Source organism: Trachypithecus francoisi, unplaced genomic scaffold (genome assembly GCF_009764315.1).
Source record: "Trachypithecus francoisi isolate TF-2019V2 unplaced genomic scaffold, Tfra_2.0 Lachesis_group12, whole genome shotgun sequence".
Lineage (NCBI taxonomy): Eukaryota > Metazoa > Chordata > Mammalia > Primates > Cercopithecidae > Trachypithecus > Trachypithecus francoisi.
The window spans coordinates 95,687,291-95,704,302 of NW_022681457.1; the positions used below are offsets into that span (position 1 = coordinate 95,687,291).

The 17,012-nt window shown below is 41.3% G+C and overlaps 1 protein-coding gene across 34 annotated transcripts in view; it reads right to left on the reverse strand.

Moving 5' to 3' along the window:
• Positions 1 to 17,012, reverse strand: part of EPB41 (erythrocyte membrane protein band 4.1) — a 231,993-nt gene that overhangs the window by 65,383 nt on the left and 149,598 nt on the right. For 27 of the 34 annotated variants that reach the window (XM_033227467.1, XM_033227452.1, XM_033227449.1 and 24 more), the window contains one exon: positions 5,000 to 5,208. In XM_033227467.1, the coding sequence (XP_033083358.1) occupies positions 5,000 to 5,208 (209 nt within the window). The remainder of the gene's footprint in view (positions 1 to 4,999; positions 5,209 to 17,012) is intronic. The other 7 variants (XM_033227437.1, XM_033227445.1, XM_033227456.1 and 4 more) reach the window with 1 other exon arrangement.

The window sequence follows — 17,012 nt, forward strand, 5'->3', positions numbered from 1 at the left end:
AGTTGAACAATATACTTAAGGAGGCACTTCATTCTTCAGTTTATTACACAACAAAACATTACCATAAACCCAATTTAAATTGTAACTGACACATGAAATTACTCCCAGGGCTGGTTATAAACAAGCACATGCAGGATTCAGCTGTAACATTCAACACGCTGCAATCTTCTCTAGGAAGGTGAAGCCTATGTGTTTGGTAGAAGGGCAAGATTCATCCTTAGTATTAATATTAGAAAGCGAATAGCTAAGGTCTCCTGCCTAGCTTTGAAATACCTTTAGTAATGTCATTCTATACATAGAAAATGGAGTAATTATTAAAAAAAAAAAAAAAAACAGGCTATTAAGAGGGAGCATAATAGAGTGAGCAACGCACAAAACATTGGATATTTTAAATTAAAAAATTGATTGTTTTTACTAAGGGCTAAATCACTTTGTATCATTAAGTTCTTTACAGAACCTCATCAATCTGTGGTGTTGATATTCTTTTTAATCACACTAAGCAGTATTACTTTGGAATATAATGTCATTGTGCTATTTTCCCTAGACTGAGTCTAAACAATCTGAGAGAGCTACAAAATTAGTGACACTGTCAAGTGTTAAGTTAAGCACACCCCATTACAGCACTTTAACTACCAGGGGTAATTAACCATTTTGGGTCATTTCTACTTTAAGTCCCAGCATACTTGTTGTGTGGTCATTAACAAGTTTTTTTTTACCCCTCAGAGCTTAAATTTCTTATGGATAAAATAGAGATAATGTCTTCCTAGAATTGTGCATTTAGCAAACAATAATGTTAAATTATTTTACAGGCCGGGAGCGGTGACTCATGCTTGTAATCTCAGCACTTTGGGAGGCCGAGGCGGGTGGATCACGAGGTCAGGAGTTCAAGACCAGTCTGACTAAGACGGTGAAACCCTGTCTCTACTAAAAATACAAAACAATTAGCTGGGCGTGGTGGCACGCGCCTGTAATCCCAGCTACTCCGGAGGCTGAGGCAGAGAATTGCTTAAACCTGGAGGGGCGGAGGTTGCAGTGAACCAAGATCGCGCCACTGCACTCCACCCTGGGTGACAGAGCGAGACTCCATCTCAAAAAAAAAAAAATTATTTTACAAAGTTTAAATTCCTCGTTCAAATGAATAATGACTTCTTTTTGTTTTGGATCTTTATCAATCCAATAGCAGAAAATTGAGAGCCTCTACTTCAGTTTAAGAATTGAGGCAAGCTGGGCACAGTGGCTCACGCCTGTAATCCCAGTACTTTGGGAGGCCGAGGCAGGCGGATCACCTGAGGTCAGGAGTTCGAGACAATCCTGGCCAACATAGTGAAACCTTGTCTCCACTAAAAATACAAAAATTAACTGGGCGTGGTGGTGGGCACCTGTAATCCAGCTACTCAGGAGGCTGAGGCAGGAGAATCGCTTGAACCCGGGAGGTGGAGGTTGCAGTGAGCTGAGATCGCACCATTGCACTCCAGCCTGGGTGACAGAGCAAGACTCCATCTCAAAAAAAAAGAATTGAGGCCAAGTAGCAACAGTATTTCTGTGTATGCCCCTACATAGAACATTAAATGAGATAACAATATACATGGGGGTGACAGTACCTACTGCCATACTTGCAGAATAGACCTTGTTAAAATGACAACAAAAAGCTTTCTCTATCTCAAACTAATGTCAGATAATGAAATTTACAGTTACAAGGCTACTTTATCACTACTATTGCTTTATATAATAAATATGGTTTCAGGTAAATGCCATAGTTTTGTTTTGTTTTTTTTTGAGACAGTCTTGTTCTGTCGCCCAGGCTGGTGTGCAGTGGTGCGATCTCGGCTCACTGCAACCTCTGTCTTCCAGGTTCAAGTGATTCTCCTGCCTCAGCCTCCCAAATAGCTGGGTGTCTGCCAGCATGCCCAGCTAATTTTTGTATTTTCAGTAGAGACAGGGTTTCGCCATGTTGGCCAGGCTGTGATCCACCCATCTTGGCCTCCCAAATTGCTGGGACTACAGGCGTGAGCCACTGTGCCCGCCGCCATAGTTATTTTCTAACTGCTACATATAAAATCAGCTCAGAGTCACCCTTAATTCTGCCACCACCATTACTATAATAAGTTATCAGAGGTGGTCTTCAGTCTCATTTCAACACAAGTATCTCAAATCATATATTTATGTAGAATTAATTGGCAACAAAGACCCCCTATTGGCTTGGAAAGCTTATACCAGGTAGTGATCTCTTTACTCTGCCAACTTCCCAAGAACAAAGGGAGCCTATTGTTGAAGATATTTATGTCTATGATACGGGCAAAAATTAGTAAAAGTAAGTCAGCAGAAAGCCAGAGGAATCTTAGCCACTACGAAGATTCCCCTGACAATTCCAGTAATCTAACACTTTTTAGTTAGTATAACAAATGGAGGGATAGTCAAAAGTGCCTGGTGAGATATTCCAACATTAAAAACTGAGGGGGTAATCTAACATTAAACAGGCATTGTTGACACTGAACCTGACGACCAATGTCATAAATATTTGGCTAAGCACAAAAAATGTAAATACCTATCATTCACTCAATCTGTTTTTCTCTCTGGACTCAAGGTAGCCCCAAATGGACAGTAAAACTGTATGTCATATTTAACAGTTTGTTTCTTTCTTTATTATATTTTTTGAGACGGAGTCTTGCTCTGTCACTCAGGCTGGAGTACAGTGGTGTGATCTGGGCTCACTGCAACCTCTGCCTCCCAGGTTCAGGGAATTCTCCTGCCTCCACCTCCCCAGTAGCTGGGATTACAGGTGCCTGCCACCACGCCCAGCTGATTTTTGTATTTTTAGTAGAGATGGGGTTTCACCATTTGAGACAGGGTATCACTTTGTCACCCAGGCTGAAGTGCAGTGGTGCAATCTCGGCTCACTGAAGCCTCCTCAATCTCTCAGGTTCAAGCTATCCTTGTCTCAGCCCCCGCAAGGAGCTGGGACTATAGATACGCATCACCATACCCAGCTAGTTTTTGTATTTTTTGTAGACATGGGGTTTTGCCATTTTGCCAAAGCTGGTCTTGAACTCCTGGGCTCAAGGGATCCGCCCGCCTTGCTCTCCCAAAGTGCTAGGATTACAGGTGAGAGCCTCCAAACCTGGTCTAACAGTTTTTTGTTTTTTTAAATACAATCAAAACAGAGTTAGATTGTCCACTGTTCTAGAAATAAACTAGATATTGTTTATTGGAGATCTGGCTCCAAAAGAACAAGATTAATCAATTTGCCAAAGCGAGGACACTTACTAAGATCTTATGCAGTTTAAATTTTTTAAAATTTCTTAACAGACATATACAAATGTAATTCTTCTTATAAAGAGTGCTTCTCATAATTCCTGTTGCCAACAGTAAGACCTATATTTATTTCAATAAATCTGAGCTAGCACTTCCATTCCATCACTGCTTAAATGTGTTTACAAAGCTTAACACATAAAAGGTCAGTCTAGGCAGGGCGCGGTGGCTCAAGCCTGTAATCCCAGCACTTTGGGAGGCCGAGACAGGCGGATCACGAGGTCAGGAGATCGAGACCATCCTGGCTAACACGGTGAAACCCCGTCTCTACTAAAAAATACAAAAAACTAGCTGGGCAAGGTGGCGGGTGCCTGTAGTCCCAGCTACTCGGGAGGCTGAGGCAGGAGAATGGCATAAACCCGGGAGGCAGAGCTTGCAGTGAGCTGAGATCCGGCCACTGCACTCCAGCCTGGGCGACAGAGCGAGGCTCCGTCTCAAAAAAAAAAAAAAAAAAAAAAGGTCAGTCTAGTCACCGTCTAGGAAATCTGCTAATTAAATTGGTGATTTTTCAACACAGTGCAATGACTGTGGATACAACTGAGAACCATAGGTAACTCAGCAGTACAACCTCTCCTACATAATGGATCTTCTCCTTTTTGTAACGCTACTTAAGATTTGAGCAACCACATAGATGTGCTTTATGTAATACCTATTCTTTGGAAATGTTGTGTATATATCCATCTTAGAAAATAAAATTATATTTTAATCACAATAGCAGAGCTTAGTCTTTTTTTTTTTTTGAGACGGAGTTTAGCTCTGTTGCCCAGGCTGGAGTGCAGTGGCCGGATCTCGGCTCACTGCAAGCTCCACCTCCCGGGTTTACGCCATTCTCCTGCCTCAGCTTCCCGAGTAGCTAGGACTACAGGCGCCCGCCACCTCGCCCGGCTAGTTTTTTGTATTTTTTAGTAGAGACGGGGTTTCACCGTGTTAGCCAGGATGGTCTCGATCTCCTGACCTCGTGATCCGCCCATCTCGGCCTCCCAAAGTGCTGGGATTACAGGTTTCAGCCACCGCGCCTGGCCAGCAGAGCTCAGTCTTAAAAATCTATGTGAGGCCGGGCGCGGTGGCTCAAGCCTGTAATCCCAGCACTTTGGGAGGCCGAGACGGGCGGATCACGAGGTCAGGAGATCGAAACCATCCTGGCTAACACGGTGAAACCCCGTCTCTACTAAAAATACAAAAAAATTAGCTGGGCCAGGTGGCGGGCGCCTGTAGTCCCAGCTACTCGGGAGGCTGAGGCAGGAGAATGGCGGGAACCCGGGAGGCGGAGCTTGCAGTGAGCTGAGATCCGGCCACTGCACTCCAGCTTGGGGGCAGAGCGAGACTCTGTCTCAAAAAAAAAAAAAAAAAAAAAAAATCTATGTGGCGATTCCTTCTAGATGAGTAAAAATTATTTTAAAAAGCAGAGGATCAGTCATACTGGTGTGTTTTATAAGTTCATTTAGAAAAATAATAGTTGGGTCAAGGAGTGGGTCACCTTATAACTTCTGAGATAGCTTACAGTCTTACTGACATAACTTTATGAAAATATTTTACTGGTTCATGGGAGACATCTTCATTTAGAAAGAATGAGGAACAACTTTGTTGAGTCTATGAGAATAAGCAATTGCTTTGAACATGTTCCTGGTCAAAATGTTAAGGCCTCTAAATCACAAAGTGAGTTAGCTAGGTATTTGGACTGATGACATACCTTCCATGCTTCTGTGGGCTCTGGCTCAGCTTGCTCAGGTGGCTCGTCTTCCTTTTTCACTTCAGCCTTCACTGTTTCCTTCTGTGCTTTAGGGACCACTGTTTTTTCAGCAGAGGCATCTAGGACGCCACCTTCTGCAACCTGACCCTGAGCAATGGCGGGTGCAGAAGTGGGCCGAGGACTTCGGTCTGCCGAATCCACAGCTGCTGCTATGTGAGAAAGGGAAAAGGGAAGAATAAGTAAAGGCCAGAGCTACTGTATTATTTCAAAGTCACCAGGCAAAATAACTGTGAATCCAGGACACACACAAATGTTACAGTGTGTAGTGGGCTATCATACAGAGGGGAAAAAATAAATCATTAGTGCTCTGCCAGGGAACTGACAGCAACAAGAAAGTTAAATGTACCATCAGTAGAAAGGCTAAAATGTGTTAATGATCATATTCCATGAATGCTGAATTCAGGGGAGACAAGATCAAAGAAAAGAAATAGAAAATCCATTTATCTAGTAATTTTAGTTTCAAAAACCTGCAATGTTGTCTATGGTGGGAAAAAAAGGGTCAACTAAATGTGATTTCTTCCATGAGGCCTTTTAAAAATAAAGATGTGTTCATTTTTAGGTTATTTCAGGAACCTAAAAATATATTGTAAGAAAAAAGAATTAAGTCTGATTTCTTCTGTAAGCCTCCTTGGAATGATTACAAAATAACTTGATAAATGGCTCTTCTGGTAAGACATGAACTACTTTCTGATGCTTGTAAGGACAAATCTTTGAACCAGATGCTCTCCCTTTTAATAATATATCCTTTGATTAAAATAACATGAACTCAAAATCTTTGTCAGTACTCAAACCTACACAAAAATATCTTTTGAGTTCTGTCCTACTATCTCTCAGTCTTACCAATTTGTGTTATAGCTCTTATTCTCTAATATATTTAGGGCAGTGGTTCTCAACTGGAGTAAATTGTCCCCAGAGAATATTTAGCAATGTCTGGAGACATTTTTGGTTGTTGTAATTGAGGAGGGAAGAGAAAGGAAGTACTGGCATCCAGTGCATAGAGGCTGAAGTTACTGAGGTTGAGAAACCTTAATTTAGGGGAAAAGCTATATACATTGCTTTAGAGAGAATAAACTATACAGGCTTATGATAAAATCTTGATCTTTTCTAAGAGCTAATTGTGTTGGAATATTTGGTATCTACGTTTTAGACAGCTTACTTCAAAACAATCACTCATACCCTTTTTGTGGTTTTTATGTTAATTCTTTCAAGGATATAAAACATTTACACTTTGTAATAAAACTTCACTTATCTGACAGTATCTAGGAATGAAAGTGTTTTTCGACATTTAGTGTTTCTGATAACATATTGTTATCCTCTTTTGTACTAAGACTTTTTTTTTTTTTTTTTTTAGACAGAGGCTCTGTCGCCTAGGCTGGAGTGCAATGGCACGATCTCGGCTCACTGCAGTTTCTGCCTCTCAGGTTCAAGCGATTCTCCTGCCTCAGCCTCCCCAGTAGCTGGGACTACAGGCGTGTGCCACCATGCCCAGTTAATTTTTTGTATCTTTAGTAGAGACAGGGTCTCACCATGTTGGCCAGGCTTGTCTCGAACTCCTGACCTCAAGTGATCTGCCTGCCTTGGCCTCCCAAAGTGCTAGGATTACAGGTGTGAGCCACCACATCCGGTCAAGACTTTTATATTTTAATCAATTTGCATGGAAATCAGTAATTTTTATTATATACTTTCCTGCATTCTTAAACTGACTATAACTGAACATAATTCATTCTGAAATTTTTAGATTTGTAAACTGTAAGGATCAGATAAAGGAATTCCATAAATCTGAACAGATAAAAACTTTAAATTCTCAACTACTTCATACAACAATATCAAGAAAGAAATGGTTGGCCAGGCGCGGTGGCTCACACCTGTAATCCCAGCACTTTGGGAGGCCAAGGTGGGCAGATCACCTGAGGTGGGGAGTTCGAGACCAGCCTGGTCAACATGGTGAAATGTCATCTCTACTAAAAGTACAAAAATTAGCCAAGCGTGGTGGTGGGTGCCTGTAGTCTCAGCTACTCAGGAGGCTGAGGCAGGAGAATGGCCTGAATCCAGGGGGCGGAGCTTGCGTGAGCTGAGATCATGCCACTGCACTCCAGCCTGGGCAACAGAGCTAGACTCTGTCTCAAAAAAAAAAGAAAAAAAAAAAAGAAAGAAATGCTCATTACCCTGTAGTAATTTCCAATGAAAAAACTAATTCCTTAGAGAATATATAGGAAAAACAGCAGAAATTCAAGAATCCCCTTTATTGGCCAGGTGCTATGGCTCATGTCTGTAATCCCAGCACTTTGGGAGGCTAAGGCGGGTGGATCACGAGATCAGGAGATTGAGACCATCCTAGCTAACACAGTGAAACCTATCTCCACTAAAAAATACAAAAAATTAGCCAGGCGTGGTTGTGAGCACCTGTAGTTCCAGTTACTTGGGAAGCTGAGGCAAGAGAATGGCTTGAACCCAGGAGGCGGAGCTTGCAGTGAGCTGAGATCGTACCACTGTACTCCAGCCTGGGCAACAGAGCAAGACTCTATCTCAAAAAAAAAAAAAAGAAAAAGGCTCTCCTTTATCTTTCCACGAAAAATCTGTGGCCTCTTGCACAGATTGCTACTACTGAGTTAGTAGTAATAACTCTGGATTAGCACAGAGCTACTACTAATGGGTGCTTTAAGCAGTCACTGCAAGAATGGCAGATGGCAGACCAAACCTGACAACACAGGGGAATATGACAAAATATTTTGCTCACAGTTGTGTTTAAGTATCATTATACATGTGTATTCACACCTCCTCTCAAAGAATTAATTCAACTATGCCTGGCATCATAGAAACATAGCCCATGCTTTCACCATGTGTTATTTTGCCACTTGTCTTTGGTTTCAATCCAGTACTAATATTGCAGAGCCAAATGATTTATGTCTTCAGCATTCCTAGCCTTGGCAATCTGTACTGTATATGGAAAAGAAGGTATTAGTGTGAAAACTGACAGAAACATAGTTCAGAGATTGGAAAAATAATTAACATTACAATAAAAAGCCCTGGCTGTGAAAGGCTGTGTGGAACAGAGGCAAAAGCCAAATCACAAGTCTTAGGCCCAGACTCAGTCACACATAGTAGTGTGACCTAAGGCATGGAGCTTAATCTTATGAACTTTAGTTTAATCATATGTAAAATATGGAAGATATTAACTCTATAATACCATGGTAGTGATCGTGGCTTTTTAAAACAGTTTTGAGACATAATTCACATACCATACAGTTCACTCATTTAAAATACATAAATCAATGCTTTTTAGTATATTTACAGGCCGGGCGCGGTGGCTCAAGCCTGTAATCCCAGCACTTTGGGAGGCCGAGACGGGCGGATCACGAGGTCAGGAGATCGAGACCATCCTGGCTAATACGGCGAAACCCCGTCTCTACTAAAAAATACAAAAAACTAGCCGGGCGACGAGGCGGGCGCCTGTAGTCCCAGCTACTCGGGAGGCTGAGACAGGAGAATGGCGTGAACGCGGGAGGCGGAGCTTGCAGTGAGCTGAGAGCCGGCCACTGCACTCCAGCCTGGGCGGCAGAGCAAGACTCCGTCTCAAAAAAAAAAAAAAGTATATTTACAGTGTTGGGGGTAGTGATTGCTTTTTAAGATGTGTGGGTCGGCCGGGCGCGGTGGCTCAAGCCTGTAATCCCAGCACTTTGGGAGGCCGAGACGGGCGGATCACGAGGTCAGGAGATCGAGACCATCCTGGCTATCATGGTGAAACCCCGTTTCTACTAAAAAATACAAAAAAAAAACTAGCCGGGCGAGGTGGCGGGCGCCTATAGTCCCAGCTACTTGGGAGGCTGAGGCAGGAGAATGGCGTAAACCCAGGAGGCGGAGCTTGCAGTGAGCTGAGATCCGGCCACTGCACTCCAGCCTGGGTGACAGAGCGAGACTCTGTCTCAAAAAAAAAAAAAAAAAAAAAGATGCGTGGGTCTTCAGTTTAATTCAGTTATTAATATTTACAACATTTTGGTGCATATATAGACAACACATAACTTTAAAATCCAGTATCTCCCATATCTGAAGGTCTACACAAAGAAAAATGCTGATGGTGACCCACTAACTTCAATACTATATTGCTCTTGCTGACAATAGAAACTTAGTTATATACTAGAGCAGTAAAGAATAAAATTCAAACTATCAGACTGAGTAAAGACAAACAACTTCTACTTCTAGCTGTTATTTACTAGCACAATTTCTGCTAGTGTGCAGTAGGGTGGTTCTTTTATCAGAGGACCACATAAATAAATCATTTGTGGATCTTGAAAAACAAAAAAATCGGATGATGCGTGAGATGAGCTATCCGCCCACTCTAGTGAGATGAGCTATCCAAGAGTGAGGCTTGGGCATGTGTTTTGTTTTAAAGCTCCAAAGGTGATAAGGATGTACACCCCTGGCAAGATGCACTGTAATCACTGCTCACCGAATGGATGAACCACCTGGTTGTGTGGCCCTTTCTTTTGTGCTCCAGTTTCCTTATGAGTAAAACTGTAATTCCTAAATGCTTTTTCTTATTCACTAAGTAGCTAGTATTAAAAAGGAATACAAGGAAATGCTTTGAAAAGCAAAAAGTACAAGAAAAATATAATCTTTGTCATCATTACTAGTTACCCTTGCAACTTACTACTCTATCATAAAACTGGGATCAGAACCAGTTTTGGTACTCCAGCTGGTAAGGCAGATGCTCTGAGCACCAGACATAACAGAAGAGAAAGGGAATGCTCATTTTTATCATTAAAATGAGAGTCGTTATAAAGCAATTATTGTAAAAGTTTCCCTGATACATCATCTCTAGCTTACAGAGTTATATTAATTTTTTGAAAAGGGAGGGGTGACTCAACGAGAAAAAGTATCGTTTAAGGAGCATGGAGAAGTATCTAAGGAAAGGAGGGAAAAATAGTTCCACAGACATGTTTCCAGTTTTTATACCATAGCACAAAGAGAAAAAGACATTTAAAAACAGAACTACAACAAAAATACTGTCCTATTCAGTTTATATGCACTTCAGATACTTAAAAGATATGTAAAATGCTTAGAACAGTGCATGGAACATACTAAGTGCTCAACCAATATTGACTATTAACTTTTATTCTACCCTTTCTTAAAAAAAGGCCGGGCGCGGTGGCTCAAGCCTGTAATCCCAGCACTTTGGGAGGCCGAGACGGGCGGATCACGAGGTCAGGAGATCGAGACCTTCCTGGCTAATACGGTGAAACCCCGTCTCTACTAAAAAATACAAAAAACTAGCCGGGCGACGAGGCGGGCGCCTGTAGTCCCAGCTACTCGGGAGGCTGAGACAGGAGAATGGCGTGAACCCGGGAGGCGGAGCTTGCAGTGAGCTGAGATCCGGCCACTGCACTCCAGCCTGGGCGGCAGAGCAAGACTCCGTCTCAAAAAAAAAAAAAAAAAAAAAGTAATCACGGTGAAGAGTGAAAAGCATGGGCCTAGGAGAATGGTCCTGGATTCCCTCCTAATTCTTTCCAACTAGCTATGTGACCTTAGGCAAGTCACTTACATTCTAAGGTTAAGTTGTAAGAAATAATGAACATTGGCTGGGTGCCGGTGGCTCACGCCTGTAATCCCAGCACTTTGGGAGGCTGAGGCGGGTGGATCCGAGGTCAAGAGATTGAGACCATCCTGGCCAACACTGTGAAACCCCATCTCTATTAAAACAAACAAACAAACAAAAAAACCACACACACACAAAAATTAGCTGGGCGTAGTGGTGTGCACCTGTAATCCCACCTACTCAGGAGGCTGAGGCAGGAGAATCGCTTGAACCCGGGAGGCAGAGGTTGCAGTGAGCCAAGATCGCAACACTGCACTCCAGGCTGGGTAACAGTGCGAGACTCTGTCTCAAAAACAAAACAAAACAAATTTAAAAAAAGAAATAATGAACATTAATGAGTATCTAGTTCAAGACATTTTTTTTAAAAAAGCTCAATAAAAGTGTAAAGAAAATAAAGATATGAGCTGACATGAGTTAAAGTATATATAATAGGAAAAAAACAACAAAACCAAAAGTTGGTTCTTTGAAAAAATTAAGAAGATTACTTTGTACCCCATAACTATATACAATTATAAATTGTCAGCCAGGCTTGGTGGCTCATGCCCAAAATCCCAGAACTTTGGGAGGCCGAAGCAGGCAGATCACTTGAGGTCAGGAGGTAGAAACCAGCCTGACCAACATGGTGAAACCCCGTCTCTACTAAAAATACAAAAATTAGCTGGGCATGGTGGCGCACACCTGTAATCCCAGCTACTTGGGAGGCTGAGGTGGGAGAATCGCTTGAACTTGGGAGGCAGAAGTTGCAGTGAGCTGAGATCACGCCATTGCATTCCAGCCTGCAACCACTGCATTCCAGGGCAACAAGAGTGAAACTCCATCTCACAAATAAATAAGTAAATAATAAATATATAGTCAATTTACAATATAAGAAGGAAAAGATTAATAAAATCAATATATCTCTAGCAAGCCTATTTGAAACAAAAAGGGTACAACTTACCAATATCACGAATGCAAAAAGTGGACCCTGCTATAGTTCTTACTGGTATTAAAAAGATACCCAGCTTTATGTAAATATATTTGGAAATTTAGATAAAATGCACATTGCCTAGAAAAACACAACTAGGCCAGGTGCAATGACCCACACCTATAATCCCAGCACTTTGAGAGGCCTAGGTGAGAGGACTGCTTGAGCCCAGGTGTTCAAGATCAGCCTGGGCAACACAGTAAGACCTTGTCTCTATAAAAATTAAAAAATTAGTGGGGTGTGGTAGCATGTACTTGTGGTACCAGCTACTCAGGGTGCTGAGGTGGGAGGATCATTTGGGCCTGGGAGGTCAAGGCTACAGCAAGCTATGATGGCGTTACTGTACTCCAGCCTGAGAGAGCTAAGACTGTTTCTCCAAAAAAAAAAAAAGGAAAGAAAGAAAAAAAGAAACACAGTTTATCAAAACTGAAACAAGAACTAGAACATTTTAATAGTCCCTTATCTAATAAAGACACTGACTCTGTAAGTAAAGAACCTCCCACAGTGAGATCTCTAGGACAAGATATGGCTTCAAAGGCGAATTCTTCTAAATGGTAACAGAGAAATGACAACAGTCTTCAACAAACTCTTCCAGAGAACAGAAGAAGAAGGAATTCTTCTCAATTTATTTTATGAGACCAGCATAAATTTGAAACTAAAGCCTGACCACAACATGACAAAAAAGGAAAAATCCTAAAATGATAAAAAAGAAAAGTGTATTATGACCAATTTGAGCTTGCTCCAAAAATTCTTAGGTGGTTTAAAAATTGAAAGTAAAAATAATCCACCACATAAAAAGGAGAAAAATCATTTTATGATATCAACAGATGAAGTAAAAAGCATTTGATAAAAGTAACACTAATTCACAATTAAAACATGTAGGAAACTAGAATGAAAACTTCCTTATATGATAAAGAAAATACCATATAAGGAAGCTTGATGAAATACTGAAGCTTTAGCCCTAAAATTGGGAAAGATGACAGTTATTAACGCTTGTATTCAGCAATACATTGGATGTTCTAGCTAACAACAAAGCAATTAAAGAAATTAAAAGTGCGAGATGGAAAGGAAGAAATACAACAATCATTATTTTCAGTTGATGTTGGGTACACAATAATGTATACCCCAAATAATCCACAGATAAACCATTAAAATTAATGATAAATTTTTTAGTAAGATTACTGAGTATAAGGTCAAACTAGAAAAATCTATTGTATTTCTATGTACCAAAACAACTGAACAAAAATAAAAATTTTAAGATACCATTTATTTTATTTTATTTTATTTTAGAGACAGGGTCTCCCTCTGTCGCCCTGGCTGCAGTGCAGTGGCACAGAAACGGCTCACTGCAGCCTTAACCTCCTAGGCTGAAGTGATCCTCCTCCCTCAGCCTTCCATGTAGTTAGGACCACAGGTGTGCACCACCATGCTCAGCTAATTTTTTTTTTAAAGACACAGCATCTTGCTATGGTGTCCAGGCTGGTCTTGAACTCTCAGGCTTAAGTGATCCTCCCACCTTGGCCTCCCAAAATGCTGGGATTATAGGCACGAGGCACTGCAACCAGTCAAAAACCAAATGATATCATTTAAGATAGCAAAAGATGGCTGGGTGTGGTGGCACACTCTTGTAATCCTAGCACTTTGGGAAGCCAAGGTGGGAGGATCACCTGAGCCTGGGAGTTTGAGACCAGCCTGAGCAACATGGCAAGACCCTGTCTCTAAAAAAAAAAACAAATGTTAGCTGGGCATGGTGGCGTGCACCTGTAGTCCTAGCTACTTGGGAGGCTGAGGTGGGAGGATCACCTGGGCCTGGGAGACCGAGACTGCAGTGACTCATGATTGCTCCATCGCATTCCAGCCTGGATGACAGAGACCCTGTCTAATAATATTAATATAAAATAGCAAACGACATCAAATCTCTAAGAATAAATCTAATGTAAGATGCACAAGTTACCTACACCAAAAATCACAAAACATTACTAAGAGAAATTAAAGGAAACCCAAACAAAAGGAGGGTTATAGCATGTTTGTGAATCAGAAGATTCAATATTATAGTAATATCAATTCTCTCCAAACTGATTCATATAATCAACTAAATCTCAATAAAACTATTAAGACTTTTTTAGTGGACATTGAAAATCTGATTCCACAATATATAAGATAATGCTAAGGGCTAAAAATAGCGAAGATAATCTTAGAGAATATTGTTAGAGAACTTAGATAACACTCATAAAAGCTAGAATAATTAAGATAGTGTGGTATTGACACAAGGATAGACAACGATGAATACAAGAGGTTAGAGAGACCAGAAATGAACTCCCAAATTTATGGTCACCTGATTTATAACAAAGGTGACATTGAAATGCAGTGGGGACAGAATGATATTTTATTTTACTTTATTGTTATTTTTGAGACGGAGTCTCACTCTGTCATCCAGGCTGGTGTGCAGGTGTGATCTCAGCTCACTGCAACTTCTGCCTCCTGGGGTCAAGCGATTTTCCTGCCTCAGCCTCCTGAGTAGCTGGGAGTACAGGCACGTGCCACCATGCCCAGCTAATTGGCTAATATTTTTGTATTTTTAGTAGAGACAGAGTTTCAACATGTCGGCCTTGCTGGTCTCGAACTCCTGACCTCAAATGATCCACCCGCCTCAGCCTCCCAAAGTGCTAGGATTACAGGTGTGAGCTACCACACCCAGCCAATATTTATTTATTAAATACATTGTAGCAAGAACTGTGGTAATTACCAGGACAAGTTAAGACCATGCATCTTAAAAAAAATTTCCAGAATATAAATGTAATAAGGCAGTCAAGATGTGATTTCTGTAAAACTTTCTAACTTGTTCAAAGTACCAAAGCTCATTAACATTTGACTCTGGTTATCTTTGCTATCAGGAAAAGGCAATACATCAGGCATAGTATCTATATAACCATGAAACTCCATTTAGCAGGAAAAGCCATGGAACATGCTATCAAACAGACCTGGATTTTTGTCATAGCTTGCAACTTACTGTCTGTGAGATGCTGAACAAGTCACTTAAACTTTCCAACCTCAGTTTTCTCACCTGAAAAATGAGGATAAAAAGATAATTCCCCATACCTAAGGTAAACTGGACGTAAGGTGATTTACTGGGCAAGGAGGGAGATGCCTGATAGTGTTACCTGAATATAGCAAAGACATGAAGATTAAATGATTATGCCTCAAACTTAACTTATCCACAATCGAAGTTTTTATTTTCCATATCCCCAACTCTGCTACTCTCCCAGATTTTCTCATTCTACTAAATAATTAAGCCAAGCAATAAAACTTGCTTCTTTTCCTTATCATCTCCAATACTTAATTTATCAGCAATTCAGTCAGCCCTATCTCCAAATGTATCCTCGACTACTTTTCCCTGTCTTTGTTGCCAACACTCAAGTCCAAGCTGTCCCAGACTCTGCAACAGCCTTCACCCTGCTTCTTTCACTGACACTTCAATGGACTATTCAGCTGTCAGCGATCTTTTAAAAATGGGATTCAGATTACATCACTCTCTCTAATAGCTTCCCAGTGCAAATGAAATAAAATCTAAACTCTTTACTGTGGCCCACAAGGCCCTATACAATCTGGCTCCCACCTACTTCTCTGACCTCACTTATTTTGTACTCCTCACCGCTTCATTTTCTGGAATCTAGACCTATGTTGTCTGATATGAGAGCTACACGTCACATGTGGCTATTTAAATTGGAATTAAAATTCTGTGCCTCAGTTACATAGCCACATTTCAAGTTCTTAGTGGACAGAAACATGTATCTATTGGCTACTGAACTGGATATCACAAAATGAAAGATTTCCATCAGCACGGAAAGGTCCATGGGACAACACTGCTCTAGACACATGGCAAGCTCATTCCTACCTTCAGGACTTTGTACTCGCTACTCCCTCTTCGGCAAGGCTCTTCCCCTAGATTTTGAGATGGCTGGCTCCTTCGCATAATTCAGGTCTCAGCTCAAATGAAGCTCCTCAGAGAAGCCTTCTAAATTAGATTGGACCATCCAATCTGAAATATTCCTTAATCTCCCCCTTCCCCAGATAGTCTATATCCCTTATCCTGTTTTATTTTCTTCACAGCATTCATCACCATCTGAAATTATTTTGTTTTATTCTTCTCTGTTTCCAGTGACAGAATGTAAGCTCCATGAAGGCAGAGACAATGTTTGTGTGCTCACAGCTGTATCTCTAGTGACTGGAATACCACCCGGCCCACAGGAAAAATTGTTGAACAAAGTAATAAATATGTACCTGAAAGAACATGAGTTTTGGAGTTAAATCAACCTGAATTCCACTCTTAGCACTTCCATTTATCAGATGTTATGTCTCAAGAAAAGTTATTTAATCTTCAAGTCTAGTTCATAGTGTTTTCATGAAGATTAAGACAAAGCACACAATATGACTTGTATTATTACTATTAAAAACAGTCCCTCAGGAGAGTAGAAAAACACCAAAAAAAAAAAAAAAAAAAAAAAATGGGTGGAGGGTGTCATGTCTGTAATCTCAGCACTTTGGGAGGCTGAGGCAGGCAGATTACTTGAGGCCAGGAGTTCAAGATTAGCCTGGCCAACATGGTGAAACTTCATCTCTACTAAAAATACAAAAATTAGCCAGGTGTGGTGGCACATGCCTGTAATCCCAGCAACTTGGGAGGCTGAGGCACAAGAATCACTTGAACCCTGCAGGCAGAGGTTGCAGTGAGCTGAGACTGTGCCACTGCACTCCAGCTTGGGCGACAGAGTGAGGCTCTGTCTCAAACAAAACAAAACAAAACAAAACAAAACAAAACAGCATGACTCACAGCATGGAAGCACAAAAGTCCTATTGCTTAGGTGATCTTTTTTCCAAATGTGGCTGACCCCTTCCCGATTCCTCTAAATTAAGGATATAGGCTCTCATAATGCCTTGTTTCTTTCACTATGATAAATATTATAATATCCTCCATTAGGTTAAGATCCAATGAGGGCAGGGACTCACACCTAGCACATTACCTAGCACAAGAGATGACTAAACTATGAAACCAAGAGGAACATTGTAAAAAGGATCTTTTTACATTCTATTAAAAAATTTCCTCACATCATGGAAAGAAATACTTGCTCAGGCTGGGCGTGGTGGCTCAAGCCTGTAATCCCAGCACTTTGGGAGGCCGAGACGGGTGGATCACGAGGTCAGCAGATCGAGACCATCCTGGCTAACACGGTGAAACCCCGTCTCTACTAAAAAATACAAAAAAACTAGCCGGGCGTGGTGGCGGGTGCCTGTAGTCCCAGCTACTTGGGAGGCTGAGGCAGGAGAATGGCGTGAACCCGGGAGGTGGAGCTTGCAGTGAGCTGAGATCCGGCCACTGCACTCCAGCCTGGGTGACA